General features: G+C 42.6%; 1 protein-coding gene and 1 long non-coding RNA gene across 3 annotated transcripts in view; both read left to right on the top strand.

Moving 5' to 3' along the window:
• Nucleotides 1-19279, top strand: part of LOC131840206 (uncharacterized) — a 28119-nt gene extending 8840 nt beyond the window's left edge. Inside the window, exons 1-3 of one of the 2 annotated variants that reach the window (XR_009357272.1) lie at nt 1868-1953; nt 5434-5617; nt 18721-19279. This is a non-coding gene — a long non-coding RNA (uncharacterized LOC131840206). Of the gene's footprint in view, nt 1-1867; nt 1954-5433; nt 5618-18720 lie in introns of those variants that run through there. The other variant, XR_009357269.1, reaches the window with a different exon arrangement.
• A 4411-nt stretch (nt 19280-23690) lies between these two features.
• Nucleotides 23691-25225, top strand: FAM181B (family with sequence similarity 181 member B). The gene has a single exon (XM_059187840.1). The coding sequence runs from the start codon at nt 23792-23794 to the stop codon at nt 25076-25078; it is 1287 nt and encodes a 428-aa protein (XP_059043823.1). The 5' UTR covers nt 23691-23791; the 3' UTR covers nt 25079-25225.
• The last annotated feature ends 1876 nt before the right edge of the window (nt 25226-27101 follow it).

Genomic DNA, 27101 nt, shown 5'->3' on the forward strand with positions numbered 1-27101 from the left:
AGATCACAAGTAGGCAGAGAGGCAAGCAGAGAGAGAGGGGGAAGCAGGCTCCCTGCTGAGCAGAGAGCCCAATGCGGGGCTCGATCCCAGGACCCTGGGATCCTGACCTGAGCTGAAAGCAGAGGCGTAACCCACTGAGCCACCCAGGCACCCCTAAATTTACTCTTTTCTAAGTTATATATAATACATACTTTGTGGGGAGATACTTTAAAGCTATGTAAATTTTCAATTTCTTACCAGACTTTTAATTTATCCATTTATCTAAATATATCTGTTTGGACTCATTGTTTTCAGTTTTATTCAATGGTTTATAAACCATTATGATCATTATTAATCTTGATGCTCAAATTGTTTTCTGTTTGGTCAGTGGGAACCCCTTCAAGCTTGCTTCTAGGTCCTTTCGACAGATCTCCATTCGTTCATGGAGCATTTCCTTTCCCTGGCACAAAGAGATATTCTGGACTTATTTTATTTTCCCTCCTCAATACTAGAATCAACTAATTATCCAAGGAGTCTGAGTGCAAAGTATGTTTATTGCTATTGGCCTGTGGCTGCTCCCAGTTCCTCCCAGTAGACAGGATTAGGGAACACACATTTATGTCTATATTTATTTTTATATTTATCTACATGTATTAAAACCCATAAGTTTACATCAAAGCCTCCAGTTCTAATCCAATACCACGGGGCTACTTTTAGCCCCGCTCCCCTTTAAATACTTGAAACTCTCTTCTCTGACAGTAAGAATCCTGGCTCTCGATCCTTAATATATTTAATTTTTGATCAGTCCCCCTATATAAAACCAATTTCTCATCTCTGTCTTTTCTCCTTGTCCTACATGAATGCCTTCCTCAGTCCTCTCCAATATTCTCTGCTGAGCCTTTCATCCATATGGATGCCTTCTTCTCTTATTTGAGCTCTGAGATGTCATACCCCATTCCTCACTGTGCTCTGGCTCTGACACTCAACAGGGAGCTCCCTTCCATGGACCCCTCCCCGCTTCCATACATCAGACTGACAAATGGGTTGATATGCCTTCACTGCTTGGGGATGGAGGCACCTTACAGTGGGCCACTTCAGTTCTTCTACACCCCACTCTGTCCCACTACCTGCACAGATGTTGACTCTGTTCTGCCTCTCCTGGCTGCCTTAGAACTAAATTATTCAGGACAAGAAAAGTAGGGCAAGAAAGAGATAGGAAGAAGGAATGGGAGAGGAAAGAATGCTGTGATTCTCCCTCCTCTTTTTATTCAGTAGATCCGTTAGTGTATTAATCATAGATAAATTCCTGGTCTGAAAATTCCAGTATCCCTGCCATCTATGAGTCTGGTTCTGTTGCCTGCTCTGTCTCTTCAAACTCCTTTTGCCTTTTAGTATGCCTTGTAAATTTTCTTGATAGTTGAACATTATGTACTGGGTAAAAGGAAGTACATATGACTCAGTAATGGGGTGGTGAGGTGTGGGGAGTGGGGAAGCATTTTATAGACCTGTGATTAGGGTTCAGTCTTTCTGTGGACTATGAACTTTGCAAGTGCTTTTCAGGGTTGTTGTTGTTGTTGTTGTTGTTGTTGTTGTTGTTTTTCCCCTCCCCTCAAGTGGGACAAGATGGCTTGTGTGAGCTGGAGTCCGATATTTCCCTTTCTCCAGGGAGGTCAGGCTCTGCTTAGTTTTTCCTGAGGGCAGACCTGGTTCAGAACAGAATGCTCTGGCATAGTTCAAGGTGGTTCTTTTTCTCCTGACCTTGCTAGAAGCACAAGGGGAATTTTTCTTCATTATTTACTTTGAGAACTGGTAGAGCTCCAGGAACTGAAACGTACAAAATTTGGGGGAATCCCATGATGACCGGGTCCCCTGAAGTTTTTATTTCTCGGGTTTCTACACTGAGTCCCCAGCATTTTCCAATCACAGTTCAGTTTATCTTACTACAGCACTGGTCCCATGGATGTTTCTGCTCTAGTAAGTTAGATTCTCTGTATTTGCCTTTCCTTCCAGTTTTGGGGGTTTGCCCTGTGACCTTATTTTTCTCATGAATTTAAGAAGAGTTGTTGATCTTTCAGATTCACCTTTTTTACTTATTTGAATGGGGGGTAGCAACTCCTTATACTTAGGACACAGAAATCTCTTAGCTTTCTGTTTATAGCTCTTAGTGAAATTATTTGGTTTCTAAAACAATAAATCTAATTATTTTCCCCAAATGATGTATTTTAAATATGTGAAGAAAGCTATTATGTTGTTTCTCATTTTCCTTGGGCTAGCATCCTCCTTTCCTTGTCTCGCGTTCCTTTGTTTTTCCTTCTTCCTTATCTTCCTTTCCCTCCTCTTTCTTTTATTCCCTTGTCAAATAGTTATTAAACGTCTACCTGTCATACTTCCTATTAGGCACTGAGAATAACTTCTTTCCTTTCCTCAGAAGAATTATTCACTGGTAGCAGAAAAAAAAGCAAATAAGATTTTATAAATGTTCTAAATCTTACAGAAGTATACCTCCTTCTGTGTTTTGATTTTGATCACCATTGCTTCCCTACTCATTTTCCTTCAGATAAGCTATAACGTAGTAACATGCTCCTTAATTTGTAATCTGGCTACAGTCAAATCTGTGCAGATTCAGAAAATTCTCTTATCTCTCTCTTTAAGCTAAATACCTATTGAATCATTTAATGTTTGCTTATGACTGGGACAGTGTGTTTGACTGATGCCACATGTAAAAGTTGGACTGATCTAATATGTATTTTCTAATGGGTATTTACACCATTGCTAAGTGTCAAAATGTGGTCAGGGCACACAATCCACACAGGATGGCATAGCCTTTTTGGAGTCTGGAGATCTTTAACGGAAAGGGAATGAAACTTTTTGTTTATTCTGATGCGACTGTAGACCCTAGTCACCATCAAGGCTCACAGTGACCGAGGTCTATCTTAGAATTTATTCAGATAGGCAGAAGTTTTATTCTGAATCTAGAATTTCATGGTGTGGAGAGCCCATGATTTAAATTGGTTGACGTGACTCATTAGCAGTAGATGGACAAAAATAAAAAAATACTATTTACTGAGTCACCATTGTTACTATTGAAAATGAATATATGCACAGATTTTTTTTTTCAACTTCAGAAAATTCTCAAGGTGGCTTTGAATCACCTAATGCAGAATCCTAAAAAAATTAAATTGATGGCTTAGATTTCAAATGAAAAAGTAGGTTTCAGAAAGAGAGCATATAACTTCTTAAAAAGGAAGTTTTGCCTTTTCTATACAGCTTTGCAACTGAAAATCTGTGTTTGGATTCCAGTGACCCTGAACAATAAGGGTGGAAGTGGGCCTTTATTTATTTCACATTGCCTTTCAGGTTTCTCTTTAAATTCCCTGTGATGAGTGACTGTCGTTTTTTGATGGTCAAACGATGCTTAACGATGAAAACAAGAGAAGGCCTTGACTAGGGTAGTGAAGCCTGTAACATACTCACAAGCAGATTCTATATAAAGATTTGAAAGCACGGAGGATAGGGAAGCCTGTTAAGAAGCATTCCCAGCTCACAGCAGCTTAGTGGAGAAAAGCTAAGATCACCATATGGTTAATCTATCTGCCAAAGCACAGTGGCTTTTGCTTCTTGTACCTGACAGTTATTGGAAACTGTAACATTCCAGGATGTGTTAGTAGACCTTCTCTCTCACCACGCAAGAAGTTATGTAACTCAGAAAAAGAAGTCGAAGAGAAGGTTCTCTGGAGCACTAAGGCATACTTGTGGAAATCTCAGACGTGAAAGAGAGACTACTGAGTCGGATGTCAAAGCATGAGACTTAAATATGTAACTCCGAGCTGTAGTGGGAAGAGGAGCAATTGGATTCCTCTCAGAGAAATTTCTTATTCCCGAAAGAGAGCAGAAAAACGGAAAAGAATGGTTCTTGGTCCTTTGATTGTTCCAAGAATGAAGGAGAAATCCTGGTCTTAAAATACTTTAAACATCTTAAACAAACAAACAACACTTCTTGTGGCATATTCCTTCTCAAAATGAGATCATCCCTTTGCACCATTTCAGAGCTCGAGACACACTTTGCAATGGTGAACAGAAAGCACCACTATCTCAAGCCCGCATTCTGAGCTTTTATGTCTCAGTGCCTGTCACAAGGAAGCTTCCTGGACATTTTAAACTTTTTAAAAACTTCAGTTCAATAAAAATGAAGATTTTCCTTTTAGGTCACCATTTCTTCTGGCAGACTGAGTCTAAAATGCACTTTATTTCCCTTTAATTTAACAGCTCCAGCAGCTTTTCCAGTTAAATCGACTGTTCATTATTGAGCCCCATTTATGAAGGGGCTGTGCAGTGCAGTTTAATGAATCCTTGGCACAAAGCTCCCTTTCAGGACTGGGAAAGAATAGGGGCTGTTCAGGCCCTGTAGGGCTGTATGTCAAAGCCAGTCCATAATGCCTGTCAGCCAAGGGCAGAAATTCCCACTGATATAAGAATGTGCAAGAAATCAACTTTCACCACCGATGAGCAGATTAAGACACGATCAGGAAATGAGACTGTAGGTTTAGAACAGTGACACCTGTTTGAACAGAGGGATTTTCCCATCCCTTGATCACTGTGTGCCTGGAGTGGGGGCTGGTAGAAGCAGCCACACAGCCGAGGCCTCAAAGCCTTCCAGAGTCTTCTGAGAGGGGAAGGAAAGACCAAAAGACCTTTGTGGGTAGGGGCACCTTTGGGCTAGGTCTTGTGCTAAGTACTTTCACATTTTTTTTTTTTTTTCTACTTTAATCCTCATAAGAAGCCTCTGAGGATTATTTACATATAGCAGGAAAGGAAACTAAGGCTCACGGGGATTTCATTTCTGGTTCAAGGTTACACTGCTAATTAGCCACCAAATGGCAATGAGAGGATGGAAGTTAAGCCTTCTGGCTCTCAATTGTGTGTCTTTTCTAGTGCTCTGGAGTGAGGCTCATCAGTAGATTTGGTCCTTTGGACATAGCCAAGTTTTCTGGTCATTAGGAATAGTTAAAAAATTTTAATTTCATGGGATTTACACTGATTGCCTACTAGGTGCCAGGCAGATGTGACATACATTGGGATTTCAGGCAGATGAACCACAGCATGGAAGTTTGAGGAATGGGCGTTATGGGCTTCCTAGAGTGCTAGACAGGCCTGGGTTTGGATCCTAGCTCCGATGATACATAACTTGCATACCTTTCAGATCTGGGAAACCTTGGGAAGGTCCCTCTCACTAAACCTAGGCTCTGCTGCTCTTTCCTCACCTCTCCCCCAGCCGCCCAGTGGTCAAGGGATGGTGGTTCTGGTGACACTGGTATGCTGACTACTCTCCTAAGGCTAACATGGTCCAGATGATTTCTGCAGAAAGGAGTCCAGGATGCCTTTGTGTAGATACCGTGAGATTCCTTAATTATCAAAATGGCTGTGCAGATTGTTTGTGTTTGTTTATTATTATAGGTAGGCTCTAAACCCAGCGTGGAGCCCAAGGCAAGGCTTGATCCCAGGACCCTGAGATTGAGACCTGAGGTGAGATCAAGAGTCAGACGGTTAACCCACTGAGCACCCAGATGCCTCTTATGGGTTGGTTTTCTTTCAACATCATGGAGCAGATCAAGCCTGATGAAGTATAATTTTTAAAAAGGTAAAATCATAACTCCTAGGCAAATATAAATGAACCACATGTAAAAGAGTCTGTTTAACTCATGAATTAGCAAAGGAACCATTAAAGATGTTATGATTGGTTCAAATAACATTTAAAAAGTCAGGTATATACTATTGCAATATTAGGGTAAGTTTACTGGCTTACATAAGAACTGAGCTATAAATCTTTGTGATTCCATGAATAGAAATTATTTGCATATCTACTAGGCAAAACTCTACCAGGTAATAAGAAATTTTACTGAATCTGGAATCTTCAACTATTGGCAAATGGTGAGAAAAATTAAATTCATTACTCTAGACAATCTCTGGGTGGTCTTTGTGCCTGCATAACACTGAAAGAATGCGAGACTCACTTTTAAGCCTCATTTCTAAGTTTTTCATGATTCTGATAAGCCTTATATCTTATAGACAAGTAAATCTGGACCCACCTAGAGAGAGGAAATGATTTTCCCACATAATAGTGAGTCTTTGGCAAAGCCAGAACTAAAACCCAGGTCTCTTATCTCCCTAAAAGTGTTGTCCCACTTTACTATTGTGGAACGACATTAACAACCCTCTCCTCCACTGGAGACCAGAGAAGGAAAGGACTCGAACCTTTCAGATTGCAAAGAGTGAGAAGGCACGTGTTTTCTAGGGCTGCTTTTAAATTAAGATCATTTAAATTTTGGAACAGGAAATAAATGCTAACTGATCCATTTTATTAAGATACAAACTAAGAAGTTTATTTTGGGGTTTACTTCTTACTAACAGCACTGAGGTAGTTTGGTTCCTCAGATAGGGATCCCTGGAAACAGACTTGAAATGGAGTTATGTGCTGAAGGCTTATTGAGGGAAGACTCTCTTCCCCATCCGTAGGGAAGAAAGGAAGTCAAGGTTGGGCAGAAGCGGACCTGCTATCAGCCTCGGCTGATCTTTTGGAAAGCTCTGGATCTAGGATGGTCCTTCACACTTGACTCAAATTGAAGCGCAGTGGTGGGAGGGGCAGGGTTATCATTAGTTTCTGGTACACCTGGGAAAGAATATGACCTTGGGCAAGGCAGTTTCCCTCAGCTGTGGGCAATGCTTGGTGAGAGGTGTCAGCCATTAGCAGGCAGTAAAGTCAGCAGCTGGGGGATGGGTTCATCAGTTCCCAGAAGCGATCTGGGCATGGGATCATGATTTCCACTATGTCTGATTTCTATTACAAGGTCAGCTGTAGTAAAAAGATTTGACTCAAGGGCCAAAACTGATGCATTACTAATGTCAAGAGTACTATGCTAAGAAATTTCTAAGCTCATCTGGGCTGGGTGGAAGGAATGTGAGGATTGATTAGTGATGTCTGTAGGACAGTGATTGATGATGTCTTGATTCCTCTTGCATTTAATGCTGGTATAGGGTAGAGTGACAACACCATGCAATCTCCCTAGAACCATCTTGGTTTATGTCTTTGCTTCCAGTGCAATTATTAATAACTAATGCTACTTTTTATTCTCAAAAATGTACTTCCTTGGAAAATCAATGTTATGGTCATCCTAAGAAAGTTCTCAATCTTGCCATTCCTGCCTCTCCCTTCTGAAAAGTGCTCCCCTCTCTCTGGACCCTATTTGGGACAAATAGCCTACTATCATCAGTATGTTTAGACTTTCAAAAACTGGTAGAGAGGGTTTTCTGTAGCAACTTCTGCTTCTGCTTAGCAACACAAAACTCTCCTGAGGCACAGGTACAAATATCCTAGCAACCTTTTTAGAATAGGCAAAGAGTTGGTAGAGGATGGAGATGTGAGGCATAGCACAGGGAGAATAAAACAAATTACAACCACGGAAAATTATTCTGCTACATGGCAGAGCAGAACTTTGTAGATATAGCTGCGATCTGGCCTGGCTAAAGGCATGTTGAACCTGCATTTAAAATCAGAGATTTTTTAAAAATGTTTTTTTAAGATTTATTTATTTAGGAACACCTGGTTGGCTTAGGTCATGATCCCAGATTCCTGGGATCAAGTACCACATTGGGCTTCTTGCTTAGCAGGGAGCTGCTGTCTGCCGCTCCCCCCTGCTTGTGTGCTCTCTTTCTCTCTGACAAATAAATAAAGTTTAAAAAAATTTATTTATTTATTTATTTGAGAGAGAGCATGTACAGCAGGGGCAGAGGAGGAGGCAGAGGGATAGGGAGAGAGAATCTTGAGCAGAATGTACTAAGTGCAGAGCCTGATGCAAGTCTCAATCTCAGGACCCTGAGATCACAACGTGAGCAGAAATCAAGAGTCAGATCCTTAGCAACTGCACCACCCAGGTGCCCCTAAAACCAGAGCTTCTTAAGTCTGGAAGGGAATGGAGAGATCATCTATCCATTTTATAGATGGGAGATAGGCCAAGGTTACACTCTAAGTATTTGTAAAGCTGGGATCAAGACACTGGTTCCTTAAATCTCCTCTCTAGGGCTTCTTCTACTGGACCAGCTTCTGTTCGCTGAGGAGAATTTATCGGAGTCTGTAGCAGTGACAACAACATGGAGGCAGCAATTTGGCCTCGGATAAAAGAGAAAGATCGCTCTCAGACCTGGGATGACTTGGCACAGGGACTGGCAAGAAAAATTGCTGTATGCAAGAGCATAGGCATTATTTTTCCTCTGTAAACAGAGCATGGCATCAGGTTGGGGGCCAAAGTCTTCTCTGGTGCCAGGAAAGTGACAAACGCTAAAAACTGCTACCACGGACAAAGCAGTGTGCCACATGCCATGGAACACAAGGATAAATAAGTTCCTCTGCTCGAAAATCCCCAGTGGTTCTCTCTGTTTTCATCAGATCAAGTCTAAGCTCCTCTGCACAGGCATCTGAGGCACGCTTTTTGATCTTATCTCCCTCTGCTCCCTGCCTTACACCTTATATTCCAGCTGCATTATACCTCCATGTCCTGTCCCATGAGGACTCTTTTAGGATGCTCTTCCCCCCACCTTCTTGAAGAATTATAGTTACCAAAACTCCTTGTCCTTTATGGCACAACTCAATGGCGTCTTCTTTATGGAGCCTTCTTCCCCTTCTTTGCTCCAGTAACCATCTGCTTGTGCCTCTATGCAAACACTGTCCTTAGGACAGATGGCATTTCTCCATGCTTAGAGCATGGTGTACCTAGGATACTGTGGATGCTCAGCAAATGCCTGCTGAATGAATAAACTGACATGACAGTTGGACTCAGATAAATCGTTGGGAATGTGGCTGTCTTCTTAGGACCAGGACTTAATTATGTGTCTTTTGGTGCTTAGGATGGCGCCTAGCACATAGTGGGTCCCAAAAGCTATTTCCTGAGTGACAGGGCTAGTCAAGTACACCAATAGCGGATCCCCAGCAGACTGGGCATGGGGATGGTGGATTTAGATTTGAAGCTAAACGCTGTCCATACCAGCTCTTTGATTATTGACTACCTAAGCTCTGTGACTTTAGGTGCCTTCAGTAAAATGGGCATGATATTAACCATCTGAGAGGGTTATTGTGAACAATGAACAAGGAACAATGAAGGTCCCTGCTATGCTTCAGATATACAGTTGATGGCTCATAAATGCTTGGTGAGTGAATGGATGAATGAAGAAAAAAGTGTCATCAAAGACATTGAGGTAAAGTATCAGGAAAGCAGGAGGGAAGGAGATAGAGCAGCCTGAATCGGTGGTAACAAAAACCTGGGAGGCCTTTTTGAGAAAGTTAACATTCGAAAGCAGAATAGGTTTCAGAAAGGGCAATGGAATTAGTGATACCCTGGTTCTGCCATAGAGAAATATAATCTAGTGTGTTCTCTGCCACCCCATGCCTGATGAAAGTCACTTTAATAATGATGAGGAAAGACCAAGCATAATGTAGTAAAACAAGCCTTAATTAAGAGAACCTTAATTCAGGTTCTCTTTTTGTAAAAGTGATTTTGAGGAGTTGGGGGAGGGAGATTGAAAGGTAGGTATGGAATTCTAAGACTTGAAATCTCCCCCTTAATTCATTTCCTCCTTGATGCTGTCAGGAAATGCTTTACAGAAAGAACAGACAGGTTTAATGCAATTACGTTGTGTTGGCCCTCCCCAGCTTGGCCATGTGCTAGGCAACTCCAGCTGGCCTCACACAAGAGAAAACAAACTTCAGCTGCCCCTTAGGCCATTGTTTTAGCACTGTGCAGAGAGGGGTTCCAGCGGCTGATCCGAGCTGCTTAAGCTGTTTAATTGAATGAATTCAACCTCATATAATAGGATCTAGGTCTTTAAGCATTTCTGTCTGGCATACCGGATATTGGGCTGAGGGCTGCTCAAGTTACTCAGGCTTGCTGAGACCCTGAGTGTCTCTGGTGTCCGCGCTCGCCACATTCTGGTGTAAACCTTGGTCGACTCAGGCGAGCCTGATGTTGTGCCCTGATGGATATGCTCCACACTGATCTAACGTAAGTCTCTAAGAGGGGTATGCACAATCAGGTATTTAAATGAAGTCTGAACAAAAGAAGATTCCACATTCAGGGGCTTGTTAATTTTTCTCACTTTTTTTTTTTTCATAACAGGAATCAGCACACATACATGCCACCCATTTTTTAAAGATATAATTCATATGCCACAAAAATTCACCCTTTTGAAGTACATGATTCAGTGGGTTTTAGTATATTAAACAAAGCTATGCAACCATCACCACTAATTCCAGAACATTTTTATCATCCCAAAAAGAAAACCCGTGACCATTAATACACATCACCAATTTTAAGTAAATGAAATGAAGTTTTAAAAAATGAAGAAACAGCTTTAAAAAGTAATAAAAAGATGGGGGAATGGGGTAACTGGGTGATGGATATTAAGGAGGGCACTGGGTATTATATAGGACTGATGAATCACTGATCTCTACCTCTGAAACTAATAATACATTATATTAATTTTTTATAAAGTAATGAACTCATATGCAGACTTTCACCGATGTGACTATATCCAGATCATTAACAGATTCCTTCAGCTATAGGGTCAGATTCTAATACTAGGTAATTTTTAAAATTCTCTATTTACCCTAAATTAAAAAATTCTAACTCCCAATTATAGCTTATTGGGAATGACAGCCAATGTTTGTTGGTTCTGTTAGAGAGTTCTGGATATTTGGATCAAACAAGGCATCTTCTCCATTATAAGTGGGGGTTTTTGGGTGTTGGGCAGAGATCCCTCCATCTCAGTAAGTGTAGATGCCTAGGCAGCTCCGGGGGTAGATTAAAATTGGTCTAAACAAAGGAAGGTAATATCCTTTTCCTTGGTCATTGAGTAGTATAAGGGTAAGCATATAATCTAGTTTTGGCTAATGAGATGTTTTTCTGGGAAGGGCTTCCCTTTATGTATAAAATCATAAGGCCTTCTGAGGAAAAGGCCCTTTGCCCTTTTCGAATAGTGGTGTGATTTGGAAATGAATCAGCTGTCTTGCAACCGTGAAGCACCCATGTTAAGGATGACAACTGACACATTAGGAAAAAGGGAGCAGAGGAATAAGTCTGGGATCACAGTGGTAACAACAGCTGAACCAGTGCAGAAATTTGCTCACATTAGGATCTCTTTCTCTTATCTAACTATCTATCTATCATCTACCTCCCTATCTACCTATTTAGTTTTCTATGACTATCAGCCCAATTGTAAAGACCTAGAGATTACAAAAAGATTTTTAACTCAACATCTCATCAGATGTTAATTTTACAACTATAACATACTTGAATATTTTAATTTGTGAAATAACGGTGCATGGACTTCCAGTTTTAATTTTAGCTGCATTTAGTTCTAGAAAGTACTTTTCAATACTCCATTACAGTATGTTGATATAGTTTTGAAATATTTCTCCAAAATGAGCTTTAATTTCTTTCTTGGGTAAGTGAAGAAAATCATCACCTAAAAGGGAAAAATCAGGCTGCTTTAACCCACAGTTTTATTTCTAAAAATCCTGTTATCTTATCCTCAACATAAAATAGTCTTGATATCTCAGCTTGAAATTACTGATTAGGCCTGGCTATTCAGGATATTGAAAATGTTGCCAAGGTAAGGCACTTGAGAAATATCGTTGCGCATTATAGTATAATAATTTCTATTTGGAATAAAGTAATTGTGAAAAGCTCATGTAGAATTACTTTTTAAATTTAGATTTTAATGTGTTATTAAAATAAATATGTGCATGGTTTATAAAGGAAAAGTATTACTACAATTTTCTTCTCATTATCCCTATTTCCAACCCTCACTTTAAACATTCTTTTTATTATTTTTTTAAAATATCTTGTTTATTTATTTGACAGAGATCACAAGTAGGCAGAGAGAGGGGGGAAGCAGGCTCCCTGCTCAGCAGAGAGCCCGATGCGGGGCTCGATCCCAGGACCCTGGGATCATGACCTGAGCTGAAGGCAGAGGCTTTAACCCACTGAGCCACCCAGGCGCCCCTAAACATTCTTTTTAAAGATTTTATTTATTTATTTGAGAGGGAGAGCGAGGAAGAGAGAGAGTGAGCATAAGCAAGGTGAGGGGCAGAGGGAGAAGCAGGCTCTCTGCTGAGCAGAGCCTGATGCGGGGCTCCATCCAGGGACTCCAGGATCATGACCTCAGTTGAAGGCAGATGCTTAATGACTGAGCCACCCAGGTGCCCTCTCACTCTAAACATTCAAAAACTATTTCTTCTTTCTATTTTTACCCACATATTTCAAAAGAGTCTTATGTGACAGACAGGGAGATGCACTGCCCAGATCCCTCTTCAGGAAAGGACTCCTTGCCTAGCTGATGCCAGTATGGTGAGCTGGCAGTGTTCAGGGGTTAGCTTGCTCAGGCTTCCTCCTCTTCTAAGCTGATCACACTCACACGGAGGTGACCCCTTCAGATGACGACTGCACAAAGTGCTGATGCAATGGCCTATCTACTAATGCCTAGTGTATTTCTCCTTTCATGAGTCGTCTTAGCAGCAGACATCTCCTGCAGTTTTGCAGAGACTTCTGTCAGATCACCAAACTGTCTGAGGCCCTTCCTGCTGGGCTTGGCTTCCTCTTTGCTTTCCTTTTAGAGGTCTCAGATCTGCATTGGAGTCTGATGGCTCCCCTTGTCCAGTTCTGCTTTCTCTTCCTTTTATCTTTTGTGTTGCCCCTCAAAAGGCCACCTTCCCTGAAACTATTGCTTACAGAACACTTACACCTTTTCCACCTGTGGGGTGCTGCCCCTCTAAGTTTCCCAGTCCTTTCATATAGTTCCAGCACAAAGTTGGGTTAAATTCATTTTCAATGATGATTCTATGATTATATAAGTATTCTTCCCAGTTCATGTATATTTTACTGAAATTTCTTGTGCAGTTTTCTGTTTTACCTGAAGTTAATGACTGCCTTCTTTGGTGGTGGGAGGGGTAACTTAGTTTTCTATGTATATTTCACTACTTCTTCCCTAAATGCAGTAACAGAAGGATAACAGCTTCTTAAATTTAGAATGCTTTCGATTGCAAGTAGCATCATGCCCAACTAAGAGTAGAAGAGGTTTATTGTCTCAGTCTTATTTTTAAATTTTTATTATTTATTTGAGACAGAGTACAGAGGGAGAGGAAGAAGCAGCAGCAGACTCCCGGTCGAGCAGAGAGCCCCGAGATCAAGACCTGAGCCAAAGGCAGATGCTTAACCTACTGAGTCACCAAGGCGCCCCTATTATCTCACTCTTAAAGAAGACTGTATGTTTAAAAAAAAAAAAGGCGGGGGGAGGGGGGAGGTGGCAGGTGGCCCAGTTAGCTAAGCATCTGCCTTCAATTCAGTCATGATCCAGGGGTTCTGGGATTGAGTTCTGCACTGGGCTCCTTGTCCAGTGGGGAGTCTGCTTCTCCTTCTGCTCCTCCCCACCTTGTGCACGCTCTCTCTCTCTCAAAAATGAATAAATAAAATCTTAAAATTAAAAAAGAAGTCTATAGATTGGAGTTCGAGGATTGGTTAATTCAGTGACATTATAATGTCATTGAGGATCCAGGTGCTTTTCACATTTCTGGTCTGCCAACCTCACTCAGCAGGTTGATTTTTGCTTTTTAGGCTTTCCCCCTCATGGTTCTAAGATGTCTGCCTATAGCTCCAAGTATCCCTTATATATGAACAAAGGCAGGGTGGGGAACATTTCTTCCTCTCTCTTTCTATTCTCTCCTTTTATCTGTCTTTTTATACGTAGGTAAAGGGGGACTCTCTAGAATTCTAAGAGTAGTTTCTCCTAATGTCCCATTGGCCAAGATTGGATCTCAAGCCATGCTATAGTTGAAAGGGAGAGGCAATCGTCTGTCATACTCAGCTTCCGCAGGAGTAAGTAGGCTCTGTCAGCTAAGAATAGGTGTGGGGTATTGAAAGGAGCGAAGGTATCTGCCACCTCCCACCATCATGGTCAAAACCCCAAGTATATTGACCACTTTCATTTATTTTTCTTGTAGTCATCCCCTCCTTCTCCAGAAATTCTCCATTCTCCTGTTTCAATTTGGATGAATTATCATCACTTGACCTGCTCTGTGTTTATTATTGTGATACTTCTCTTGGTTATCATCCAGGGAATTCCATTTGATTCTATCTCATGATGGATCCCCTGTTTTCTGGATACTCTTTTCTTCTATCTTTTTCATGAAGCACATTATTCAGTGATTCCCTGAGAAAAGTTTCTTGAGGGACTATAATACTTGAGGGACTATAATACTTGAGGGACTGTAATACTATAAGGTATTACATGTCTGAATATGTTGCTGTTCTACACTCACGCTCGAGTGATCACTGGGTTTGGTATAGAATTCTAAGTAGGAAATAATTTTCTCTAAGATTTTTAAGGTCATTGCTCTGTTGTTTTCCAGGTTTCAGTGTTATTAATGAGAGGTTTTATTTATTTATTTATTTATTTTGGGGGGGGGGGAAGAGAGTGCAAACAGTGAAGGGGGGTGGTGCAGAGGGAGAGGCAAGAGAATCTTAAACAGACTCTGCAGGCTCAGCACAGAGCTTAGTGTGGGGCTGGATCTCACAACCATGAAATCATGACCTGAGCTGAAATCACAAAACCTTAACTGACTGAGCCACCCAGGAGACTCTAGGTCTGATGTTATTCTGATTCCATTTTTATTTTTATTTTTTGTACATGATGTTTATTTTTCCCTAGGGTTCTTTATTCTTTGATATTCTAAAAATCTGTAATGTGCTTTGGTGTGGGTCTTTCTTTTCATGAAGTTTGCTAGGCATTTAGTTGGTTCTTTTAATTTGGAAATGTATATCTTTCAGTTCTAAAAAATTTCCTTGTTTTATTTATTTAATTATTTAATTTATTTTTTCAGTGTTCCAAGATTCATTGTTTCTGCACCACACCCAGTGCTCCATGCAATACGTGCCTTCCTGAATACGCACCACCAGGCTCACCTAACCTCCCACCTTCCTCCCCTACTTCTTGTTTTATTTCTTTGATACTACTTTCTTCTCCATTTTGTCTATTCTCTGTTCTGAAATTCCTTTAGGCTTAATGTTGAACATATCTTTGGCTTTTGTTCTCTCTAGGAGATTTCCTCAACTTTATCTTCCAATCGTTCTATTGACTTTTTAAAATGTATTACCACAAATTTCTAAGAGCTTGTCCTTGTTTTTGATTCCTTTCCCTTTTTTTGGTATCATTAACTCTTGATTCATGATTCCAGTATTTTCTCATATCTTTAACCTTATTTTATATCTTTTAATTATAATTTATATGGAAGTTTTCCTTTATTCTTTGCATTGTCAGTTTCCTCTAGGATTCTCATTCCCCACAGCCTTTTGTTCTTGTTTTTGTTTTGTTTGTCTCTGCCATCCATGTTGAAGACATTGCCAAAATATTTGATGAACATTGGATGACAGTTCGTTTTTAAGAGTGGATACCTAAAAAGCTTATTGGAAATCTATCCAATTTTTTTCATGTGCTATTAACCCTTCAGAGAAGAGTACTCCAATTTTTCTGACTGAGGAGTAGATAACCTGCTGCAAACATTCTGAAACCAACTTAAAATGTTGAGAGTCATTATTCATAACGTGGGGCTTCATTTAATCCCTCATTGTTCACTCTCCATTGCACAGGGAATCCCCTAGACTGGAAACATACTGGGTCCAAATCCATAGGAAATAAAAACCTTGTTTCCAAATCCAATTAGAAGAGAGGTTGTTTTGTGACTGCATGAGATTGGGAAAGGATCTTAGAAACTAACTGCTTCTTACACAGGCTTTCAGCCAATTCCTATTTTCAGTCTCCCTTCTCACTCATGCTTTCTCAAAATCGGAAGCTTTACCGGGTCCTGTGGCCCAAATCAGCTAGTTTCCAAATTTCTTCTTCCTTTTTCTTTCCTTTTGCAGTGTTTTATAAATTATTCCACTCGGAGATACATTAATGCCAGCATATACATTTTATATTTTCATTTGTCTTGTTCACTATATATAATAAAACAATGTTCTTTATATTTTTCTCACTAATTTAGTACTACAAAAACTTCTTTGAAGCCAATTGATCTACTTTCACAGATTTGAGATCCAGACATGTACTATATTAACGAAAAGAATGAAAATATAACTAACAACAACTGTAATGTGTAAATTACATAAAAATGAAGTGAAAAGCACATCTGTTAACTGAACGGTCACATAATTTAGCTGGAATAAACATATGCAGTCCTTGTAATACATGTGTAACCACTAGGATATGATTATAAAGAATAAATTGTGATTTCTATGAAAGTCATAATTAATTTTTAATTTAAAATTTATGGAATATGTACACAGAATTGCTTCAGCTTTTTCCCTTGAAATCAACTGGGGATCAGCTGAGCAATCATTGATGACAAGCAGGGAGTGGAGGGTACAGTTTAGGAAACATCAACTTAGTGATCGTCTAGGGTAGGAGAATCTAATGTTGATTTTAGGTATGTACTATTTGCTGCCCTAGTTTAGCAATATTTTGGACAGCTAATAGCATTTTTTTTAAAAAGTGGACAAAGAGAGACTAGTAGGATGCTTCCCTGTTTGCAGAGTGTTTTCATGTCATTTATCTCATTTGAAGTGGGCAGGGCAGAAATTATCTTCCTCAAGAAATACTTCCAAGGTGCTCAATTAGAGTGAAGGCTTTCTGTTTAGTTGCTTTGTTAGGATTTACTGGCGTGAGGGGCTGTTCTTCCACAGTGAGCTATTATTTAGCAAATAGCCAATGAAACTTGTTTCCTAACAAACCATCCCAAAATTTACTGGCTTAAAACCAAAACTTATTATTTCATAACAGTTGTATTGGTTGGCAATATGAATGGTTCTTTTGCAGGTGTTTCCTGGAACCATTCCTGTGACTTTAGTTGTCTGATGATTTGACTGGGTTTGGAGGGTGTAGAATGGCCTCACTGGCATGTCTCGCAGTAGTGCTGGCTGTCCTCAGGGGTAACTTGATTCGCCTGGGATTGTTCGCAGTGCGGGGCCTCAGGGTTCCAAGAATATGAAAGCGGAAACTGCCAAATCTCTTAAGTTGGAAATTACAAAGGCTGGAACATGTGTACTGTCTCGAGTACAGATTCGAAGGTGTAGAGAAATAAACTATGGGAAGAGTTCCAATATCATACTGCAAAGGGGTTTGGATCCAGGGATCAGTGATTCACTGGGGCCATTCTTCCCCCCCACCCCTTTTATTAAGTAGATTGTGAAGTGGAGACCTGACATGAGATCAAGAGGCAGACACTTAACCCACCTGTCCAGGCACCCTGGGGCCATTCTTATAATAATCCACCAACAACTATTGCATATGAAGATCGTTCACTCCATTTTACATTTTCCTCTTCATGAGAACCCTTGAAAGAAATACCTAACTGGCTCTAGTACGAAGGATCCTTCTATTTTTCCTAAGCAATTCATAACTACACTGGTATTATGAAAGGAGCCCCAGACTAGTAGTTAGTAAATCTTGGTTTTATATTGAAGCTATTCATTGTAGCACTGTTTGTAATATAAAAGGCCTGGAAAAACCCCAGCTAAGTTAATCATAAGAACACTGTTTGAATAAACTGAGGAGATCCACTCAGTGAAATATTAGACAACTGTAAAAGAAAATAAATGAAGATATATTATTGTTGAGTGAAAGAAACAAGGTAGAGGAAAGCATATATAATAAAAATATTATTATCTAACAATAAACCCAAACAAAACAACAATAATGATTACTTATAGGAAGAGGGGAGAAAATAGGATAGAGGGGCTACAGTGGAAGCTAGCCCTCCCTGAATATTTCTTTGGTGTCATTTTAACTTTGAAACCATGTAAGTTTTTGAAAATTATGAAACAAAGATTTATAAAGTGATTTTTATATAAAGCAAAGTAAAACAAATGAACCTACCTTTTTATTGAATTGGTGGCCTAGCCACATGGGATTTTTGTATTTTTAAAATTTTATTTATTTGTCAGAGAGAGAGTGAGAGCTCACAAGCTCTCACTTGTGAGAGGGGGGAGCAGCAAACAAAGGGAAAAGCAGGTTCCCCGCTGAGCAAGCAACCTGACGTGGAACTTGATCCCAGGACCCCGGGATCCTAACTTGAGTCAAAGGCAGACGCTTAAGCCACTGAGCCACCCAGGCATCCCCACACAGGAATTTTTTTTAAAGATTTTATTTATTTATTTGACAGACAGAGATCACAAGTAGACAGACAGGCAGGCAGGTGGGGAGGGGGAAGCAGGCTCCCCGCTGAGCAGAGAGCCCGATGCAGGGCTCCATCCCAGAACCCTGGGACCATGACCTGAGCCAAAGGCAGAGGCTTCACCCACTGAGCCACCCAGGTGCCCCCCACCCCACATAGGATTTTTTTGAGGTGAATTTAAAACATAGTAATTGGACTGTTTCTCACTAGTGGGATATGTTTGGAGGATAAAAGGATGGCAAAAAAAAAAAAAAAAAAAAGAAGAAGAAGAAGAAGAAGAAGAAGGAAAAAGAATTGTTTGTAGTAATTATGTTATTAGTAAGAATATTGGCATTGTTATTATGAAAGTATTATACATATTGTAGCAGTATTCTATTGTTCTATCCTATTCTATTGTTGTGGATGCATACTACAGAATAAAAAAAGAACATGAATCTGATCAAGACTCAACATCTACTTCCCATTTATAGGAAACAAGGGCCAGAGAAACATGTTAAATGACATTGTGGAAATGGATGCAACTAAGTAAATTAGAATGTGGGAGAGATGACAAGACAATGACCAATTTCTTCAATAAACCAATTGCAGAGAAGACCAAAAAATGGAGGCAATAAAGATGAAAAGAGATCAAGAAGTGTACCAAACCAATTCTTTGCTATTTCTTCCAACTTGAATCTGAGCTGGCCTTAGTGACTAGCTTGACCAGTAGAATATCGTGAAAATGACATCCTGGGAGTTCTGGGACTATTTCATAAAAAGCCTGGGAATTGCCAGATGGGGCCACTTGCAGCATTGTCTCTGCGATTCCTGAGCCACCATGTAGGAAGTCTGAGTACTCTTCGATCGGTATGTTGCAGAGGCCAGAACATGCAGGCACAGGAGCAGTCATGTGAAGGACACCATCTTGGATCCTCCAGACCAGCCATAGTCGATGTGGAATGGACCAGAAGGACCACTCAGCCAAGGATTGCTCAAATTACTAATCCTCAATATGGTGCGATGCAATAAAATGTTGTTTGTTTTTAGTTACTCAGTTTTGGAGTAGTTTGCGCTACAATTATAGATAACCAGAATAACATCTAATATTTTAAGATGGACATTAAGATCTAGTGTTAATAGAATGTTTGTTTCTAGGAGTTTGTAGGGGGTTTGTAGGAGGAAAGGATGAGAAAGAAAACAAGAAGTACTTTTTGGGTGTGCACAATTTGTGAGGTAATGTTATTTCATGATGAAAATGATAATGTAGTAAATACTGTGGTGAAACAGAGGAATTGATTTATTTTACTTGAGGTTTCAAAAATAGCTATAGGAAATCGGTAAGGGGGGAGAAGAGAGAAAGAGGAGAGATGCATAATTATTTTTCCCTTTATGAATGTGCATTCCTGACATCTCTGAGGACTAAGATTGTCCTGCAGGGAGTATGATTAAAGTTACAAAGAGGGAAACAAAATAAGTAAATCAGCTCTTGGTCCTGCTGCTATATTTACCCACAAGAAAGGAGGCAGCTCTCAGGTGGGCTTTTGTCTAAGTAATGTCCTGAAATCCAAGTGTAAAAGAACAATATGAAATCTCAATTCTCCCAAACGGTTTGGGGCAGTTCAGCCCTTGAGCCCCTGGGGGGCTTGGTTCCCAAGGAGACTAATCCCGCTTGCTTAGCATTAGGTATCACTGGGGCAAAAGAGCTCTACTTCAGAGCTGTGCAGGGAGGCCCTCGTGCATGCTGGAGCTGGGTCCCTCTGCCCCATAGGAAGTGAAATGTATTGATGTCAAAGCCATTCAAGTGAGTGTGCTCACTCGGGGTGTAGAAGGAGGGGCCGATGGGCCTGGCAGGGGCTGGCCACTGACCGCTGAAACTAATTTCATCCCAGAAAGAGCTCTTCCCAAAGGAAAGGAGATCAAGGGGGAAAGCATCTCAGACCATGAAGTGGGGTCTCCATGTACAATTTAGTTGGATATAGTCAATCTAAAGATTTATTTTGGCCTCAGGTACTAGTTATTTCAAGTAGAAGTTGTTCTTTGTTGCTTTATTATCTATAGTTTTCCATAAACACCCTTACTTTCATATGACCACGACTCTGCCCAGGCTGTTCCCACAGATACAGCTTGCTTGCTCGGTATGCCCAAATGCATCATTTAAGTCTTAGCTCAAATGCTACCTGCTGGTAGCATTTGGTACCTTTGGTACATTTCTTGATCTCTTTTAATCTTTATTTCCATTTTTTGTGTTCTCTGCTTCATGTATAACCATTCCCATTTTTTTCAGATCAGGCTTCCCTGACTTTTCTAAGCAGACTTGAGGGTCCTCTGATCCCATCAACTATTGCACCTTGAAGTTACTTCACTGAGACACGTATTGCATCGTATTACAATGACTTGTTTGTGAATCAGGCCACAGAACTTCTAAGCCACAAATATCTTATATGTGTATATAGAGCTTTACGGTTGACAAAGAACTTCCTTTTGCATTAGCTCATTGATTTTCACAATACCTTTATCAGATCGGTTCACACTGTTATTTCCATATTATAGATGGGTACATTGGACTTTTCTATGATCAGTTGGCTAATAAAAGGCAGGACTGGACTCCAGTGTTCATCTCAGGCTCTAATTTCAGCTCTCCTTCTGCTACATTGTATTGCCTTTTTCTAAGTTTCTATAGCCAGCAAGTGGAGCTGCCCTCTTGCATTTGAAAATAGTCACTTTGTTGGGGGAAAGGGCAGATGATGCTGATTTTATAGAGTGATGTGTTGGTAAGAAACTGGTGAGGCCTAAGGAATCAAAAGAGTGGATATTTCTTGAGCTGCTGTTTCATACCAGGAACTTTCATAAACACCAACTCACAAAATCTTTGAGGAGTTGAAATGATCTTTATTGCACAGATGAGAAAAGACTCAGAGGTATTATTTTCCTGTTATATCATATATTTTGCACATAGAGTCTGAGAACAGTCATAACCATTCCCATTTTTTTCAGATCAAAAAACTGAGCCTCGAGAAGACAAACTGACTTGTCCAAGGACTTTTTCCTAGTAGGTGGCATGCCAGAATTTGAACCTGGTCTCATCTAATTCCAAATCAGCTCTGAGCTTAACATTCCAAAGATCTGGAAATGAAATGACTTCTACATATGACACCTTTCATATTCTACTTATGTTGAATATGATTATGTTAGGGCTTAGTTAACTCTCTGAAGATTAAGAGAAATTTTTCAGACTAAAAGTAACAGTTAAATGTAAAGCCCTGTGCTGTCTGTGTCTGGGGATTTGTACTGCTCAGTTAAAAGAAGGTGAAAAAAGAGTGCTCTTAGCTGCCAGAGCTGGAGGCCTATGGAATGGTCCTATCAAAAAGGGGAAGGTAAGTACTGACATCCACATCGGATGGGTGAGAAATATAATTCACACAACTTTCTTAGTGCAAATGTCACCAAGAGTAAAACAGATAGTCTAATGATGGAAGACAAAATCCTGTGTGTAAGTTTAATGAAAGATACATTATACCTGAACCACCTTAATTAAAAAATAATAAAAAGTTTGATTCAGCTCTGTTGGCTTGGGAAGTGTCTACTTCATCTCCTAAATGGAGAGTGCTCACCTGGCTTCTCTTTGGTCAGTCTGTGCCTTTAGGGTGCTCAAAAACCATCTTGCTACATCCTGAAAAATAAAACTTAAGAAAGTTTTAATTGGAAAGCAAAAAAAAAAAAAAAAGTTTTATAAGAGACCATCTGGATCTCCCTGAGGCAGACTCTGCATCTGAACTATCATAACTTAATTATTTCTTTTTAAAGATTTATTCGTTTATTTTGGGGAGGAGGGAGAGAGAGAGAAGCTCAAGCAGACTCCCTGCTGAGCGAGGAGCACACTCTCACAACCCTGAGATAATGAACGGAGCTGAAATCAAGAGTCCGTTGCTTAACCAACTGAGCCACCCAGGCGCCCCATCATAACTTATTTAGAGATTACCGTGTCACACACCTTATATGTCTTTTCTATCGCTGCATCTTGATATATGTGATTTCATTGAATACTCATGAACACCCTGTGACAGAAAAGACACATGAGGGAATACAGTCACTTTTTTGTGTCTTAGAGAAGTGAGGGGGAATACTCACATAGGGTATGCATGAGTCAACAGAGAAGGATTTTTCACAGGATGTTTCCTTTAAATATGACAGGTGCCCCCATGAGGTGGGCAACCTTACCTGCATTTACTATGAGTAAATTAAGGCAGAGAGAGGTTGGCTGGTTTGGCCAAAGCCATGTACTTATCAGAATATGGATTTTAACCCAAATCACAGAGCTACTGAGTGGCAGAGCTACGACAGAATGGGGAACAGACCCATCTTCTCTGAATGATCTTCCATGGTCTACTATATTGCTCAGTTTCTCTATTCCATGCCCGGGTGAAACTGGGTCCAAGTGAACTTCATGGCAATCATTGAAATGCAACAGAAGTTCCAGGAGGACAACTTAAATGGGATGTGAGTAGGGGAGAGGTTCCCATCCATACTTTGTCCTAAGACGCTGAAAGTTTTATACACACACAGGATTTGTGTGCTCTCTCAAGCACCAGCTGGCTTAGAGCTTAGGGCTCCATTCTCCTTTGCCTCCTGCTCTCTATTTACAATATTAAAAGATGGGCCAAGTGTATGCTTCAGTTTACTAGGGGCTAACTGTTACTTCTAGTAATAGAAGAGTATAATAGAAATAGGGTAGAAGAAAGAGCACCGGTCTCGAGAGTCCCGCAGAAAACTCCAGTTAGACTTCTTCAGAGCAGGTCTACGGCTTGAAGAGACAGCAGTTTTCTTCTCTCAACACATAGATAAGGAGGAGCGGGCCAAGAGAAAGCACAGGTTCTGTCAAGGACTCAGGAATGGCTTCGGAGTTGAAATGGACTGGATGCGGCTAGGCCAACTCACCAAAGTCTCTGAGGCTGTTTCTTCATTTGTTAGATGGTGATGAGAGTATGCACTTACTATTAATAAGACGTACTGTTAAAAAGTTAATGTGATAATGTACACACAGAGCCTGGCATAAGCAAGCCCCCAGGAGCTGGTGACTACTGTGGTTACCAGAGCAGGGGGCTGAACCCACCTCTCCGAACTCTTGCCTTCTCAGCCTCAGGGAGAGTCTCCCGCGCCAGAGCGTGGTGGTACAGGAACGGGAGTTTGAGAACAGGCCGTCTTATCCTCGGCTCGTGCTGCTGCAGCTGGCCAACAGAAACGTCGCAGGGAAACGAAGGGGTTAAAGCGATGAGCTTGAGAAAGCCCAGAAAGTTAGAAAAACGACCCCCTAACCCCCGCCCCCGGCCTGGCTAAGTAAGCCCCTCCCCTCCGCCACCGAGGCGGTAGCCTCGCGCTCCCTCCCTCCGCCCCTCGCTTACAAGACCTAATGAGCTCCCCCGCGAGGCCGAGCGCCGAGCCCGGCCCGGAGAGAGGACGCTGCGCCGCGCGCGCCGCGCGGGTGCGGGAGCCGGGCCTGGGTCGCGGGCGGGAATCGGCCGGGGGCTCACCGGCCGCGCGGCGGGCCGCTCGGGAGTCGCGGCGATGGCGGTGCAGGCGGCGCTCCTCAGCACGCACCCGTTCGTCCCCTTCGGCTTCGGGGGCTCCCCGGACGGGCTGGGGGGCGCCTTCGGAGCCCTGGACAAGGGCTGCTGTTTCGAGGATGATGAGACCGGGACACCAGCGGGCGCGCTGCTGGCGGGCGCCGAGGGCGGGGACGTGCGCGAGGCCACCCGCGACCTGCTCAGCTTCATCGACTCGGCGTCCAGCAACATCAAGCTGGCACTGGACAAGCCCGGCAAGTCGAAGCGGAAGGTGAACCACCGCAAGTACCTGCAGAAGCAGATCAAGCGCTGCAGCGGCCTCATGGGCACCGCGGCCCCCTGCCCGCCCTCTCCAGGCGCTGCGGATACACCGGCCAAGCGGCCGCTCGCCGCCCCGGGCGCCCAGACCGTCGCGGTCCCGCCCCACGGCAAGGCGGCTCCTCGGCGGGAGGCATCGCAGGCCGCGGCTGCCGCCAGCCTGCAGAGCCGGAGCCTCGCCGCGCTCTTCGACTCGCTGCGCCACGTCCCTGGGGGCGACGAGCGGGCCGGGGGTTCGGTGGCGGCGCGGGTGGCCGGGCTCGGTGGAGCGGGCGCTGGGGGCTCGGGAGGGGACGCGGCCGGCTCCGCGGGAGGTACGGCAGTCCCCGGCGCCAGGAAGGTCCCGTTGCGAGCCCGCAACCTGCCCCCGTCCTTCTTCACCGAGCCGTCCAGGGCGGGCGGCAGCGGTTGCGGCCCGTCGGGGCCCGGAGTGAGCTTGGGCGATTTGGAGAAGGGCGCGGGCGCGGAAGCCGTGGAGTTCTTCGAGCTGCTGGGTCCCGACTACGGCGCCGGCACCGAGGCGAGTGTCTTGCTCGCCGCGGAGCCTCTCGATGTTTTTCCCACGGGAGCCGCCGTCTTGCGGGGTCCCCCGGAGCTGGAGCCTGGTCTCTTTGAGCCGCCACCGGCGATGGTGGGGAGCCTACTGTACTCCGAGTCCTGGAGCGCCCCAGGCTGCCCTCCGACCAAGAAACCGCCGCTGGCCGCCCCCCGCGGCGGCTTGACCTTGAATGAGCCCTTGCGCCCCCTGTACCCCACTGCGGCGGACTCTCCCGGCGGCGAGGATGCGCCCGGCCTCTTGGCGTCTTTCGCCCCCTTCTTCTCAGACTGCGCCCTGCCCCCGCCACCGCCGCCGCATCAGGTGTCCTACGATTACAGCGCGGGCTACAGCCGCACGGCTTACTCCAGCCTCTGGAGACCGGACGGGGTTTGGGAAGGGGCGCCCGGGGAGGAGGGGGCGCACCGGGACTAAGGGAGAGGTGCCGTTGCGGGTTTTGAGACTGCTGTGGGGAGCTCCCGCCTCCGGGTTTCTCCTATGCCTAAGAACGCTGGAAAGTGCACGTGGAGATGAAACGGGGTTTTAAAATATTCAATTAATAAAAGAAACTTAAGAAAAAGATGAAGAGCAGTTGGGGGTTGTTTTAATTATAGCTTCAAGTGTTGAAAGAAAGAAAGAAAGAAAGCCATAAAAAAGCCGTTGGTAGGTTCTTACCAAGAAACCAAGCTGGGCTTTGGGAAATGGGGTGGGCATGGTGGAAGGGGCAAGCGGTGGCTTCTGTAGCCACCGGACACTTCTCCAACTTTTCAGCGAAAGGTCAGTGTGTTTAGTTTAATTGCCCCTTCCCAACAGTGCTCTGGTCCCTTCCTTTCCGTCCCCTTTGAGTGCATTATGAATTAAAGCCTATATTGAAAAGCCTGGAGCGAAGATACGTTATTGATTGGGGTGTTTTCTTAGAGGATGGTTTTCGCTTTGGTCTTCTTGCCTTGCTGTGTTACTGAGGACAGGAGGCCAGTGGTCCACCGCCGACCTCCGCTGTGTTGGTCCTTGTGTGGGGGGGGGACTCTTCTCTGACACTGGAAGTGTTCTGCTCTCTTCTTCCCATCACATTATCCTTCTTCCATTTCTTAACACTTTTACCAGTGCTGTTGCTTACTTTCCTTCTGTTTCTCTGGTCGCTTGTTGCTCTCGCGATATATATATGTATTTTTTTTTTTTCCTGTCAGCTTTTCTTGATGTAGGTGGCTTAAATTAGGCAAACCTGGGGGTCCGTTTCTCTCCTTTTCCCATTCTTCAACCACTTTGCTAAGGTGGCACTGGGCAAGTTATAACCTCTTTGTATCTAAGTTTCCTTATAAGAGAGGAAGGGCATAATATTCCTTCTCTTATCATTTCTTCATAGCTTGCTGGGTAGCTCTGAGGGGAAATATATAAAACTTGGGGCTGCTTAACTGGTTCTGAACATATACCTATTTTATATACACTTGTCAATAGTTTGTACATACCGAAGCCATTAGAGTTGTGAGTCTCATGCTCTCTTTGGGCTGATGCCTGGTGATTGCCCTTTCCCCTACAAGCTGTAAACGCTGTCTCCCCTTTCTCCTCCTGTTCCACTCGCCACCCCAGTTCCTCCTTGCTTGGTTTCTGTCTCCCTGGTGTCCTCACTCCCTATACCCACACTTTCCCAATGGAAGGGAATGGTGAGGGTACAAGTTTCCTAAGGAGTCTCTGTTCCCTAAATAACAGGTTTGATTGATGGAATCTGAAGAAGCTCGGAAGTGTCTGATCTGTCATTTGAGAGACGTTTGGGGGAAAAGTCAGATAAATGTTTTAACCGGCCATGATGTGGTGGAACACATGACATCATCAGCATGGTTGAGGGACAGAGCAGGAAAGACTGGGTGGGGAGTGAGCAGCTGGAAAGAAAAGAAGGAGCCCTTTAGTTCTGCAGACCTGCCATGAAAATGCATGAAGGCCAACATTCAGGAAGTGTAAGGAGATGTCATTTACTGATTAATGACATTGCAAAGAGAGCTGCCTTGGTTCAAGGCAGATTCTAAGAATATCTACATGAGTGAAAGTAGAAACCCCCGTGTTACTACAAAAGACGTTAAAATCCAGATTAATGTTTGTACAAATCTAAGTGCTGTGATATTTTCAGAAAGGAATTTGTCAAGAAACAAATGGGTATCAAGTCATGGCAGACAGCTTTAAGGGCTATTACTGAGTCTCTTTACTCTGTATAAAACCTTTCTTCAGTTAGCGCCACAAGAAATATAGCAATGAGTCTTGTTAATGATGAGAACTTTTCCAATTCCAGAAGCTTGGTGTCTCTCTGATTTCTTTCAAAGTGATAAAAAGTGATTAATTCCATTGTGTTGGCAGAATATTATTCAACTGTCATTTAATTTCTCTGAACTACTTTGTGAGGACTATTATCCAGGGTAGAATTTCACAGGAGGAAAACATTAACAACCCTGTGACAATTACTAAGGCT

This window comes from Mustela lutreola, chromosome 1, assembly GCF_030435805.1.
Source record: "Mustela lutreola isolate mMusLut2 chromosome 1, mMusLut2.pri, whole genome shotgun sequence".
NCBI lineage: Eukaryota > Metazoa > Chordata > Mammalia > Carnivora > Mustelidae > Mustela > Mustela lutreola.

Coding starts and splice junctions, on each gene's coding strand:
- FAM181B (XM_059187840.1), top strand. CDS start 23,792: ATGGCGGTGCAGGCGGCGCTCCTCAGCACGCACCCGTTCGTCCCCTTC.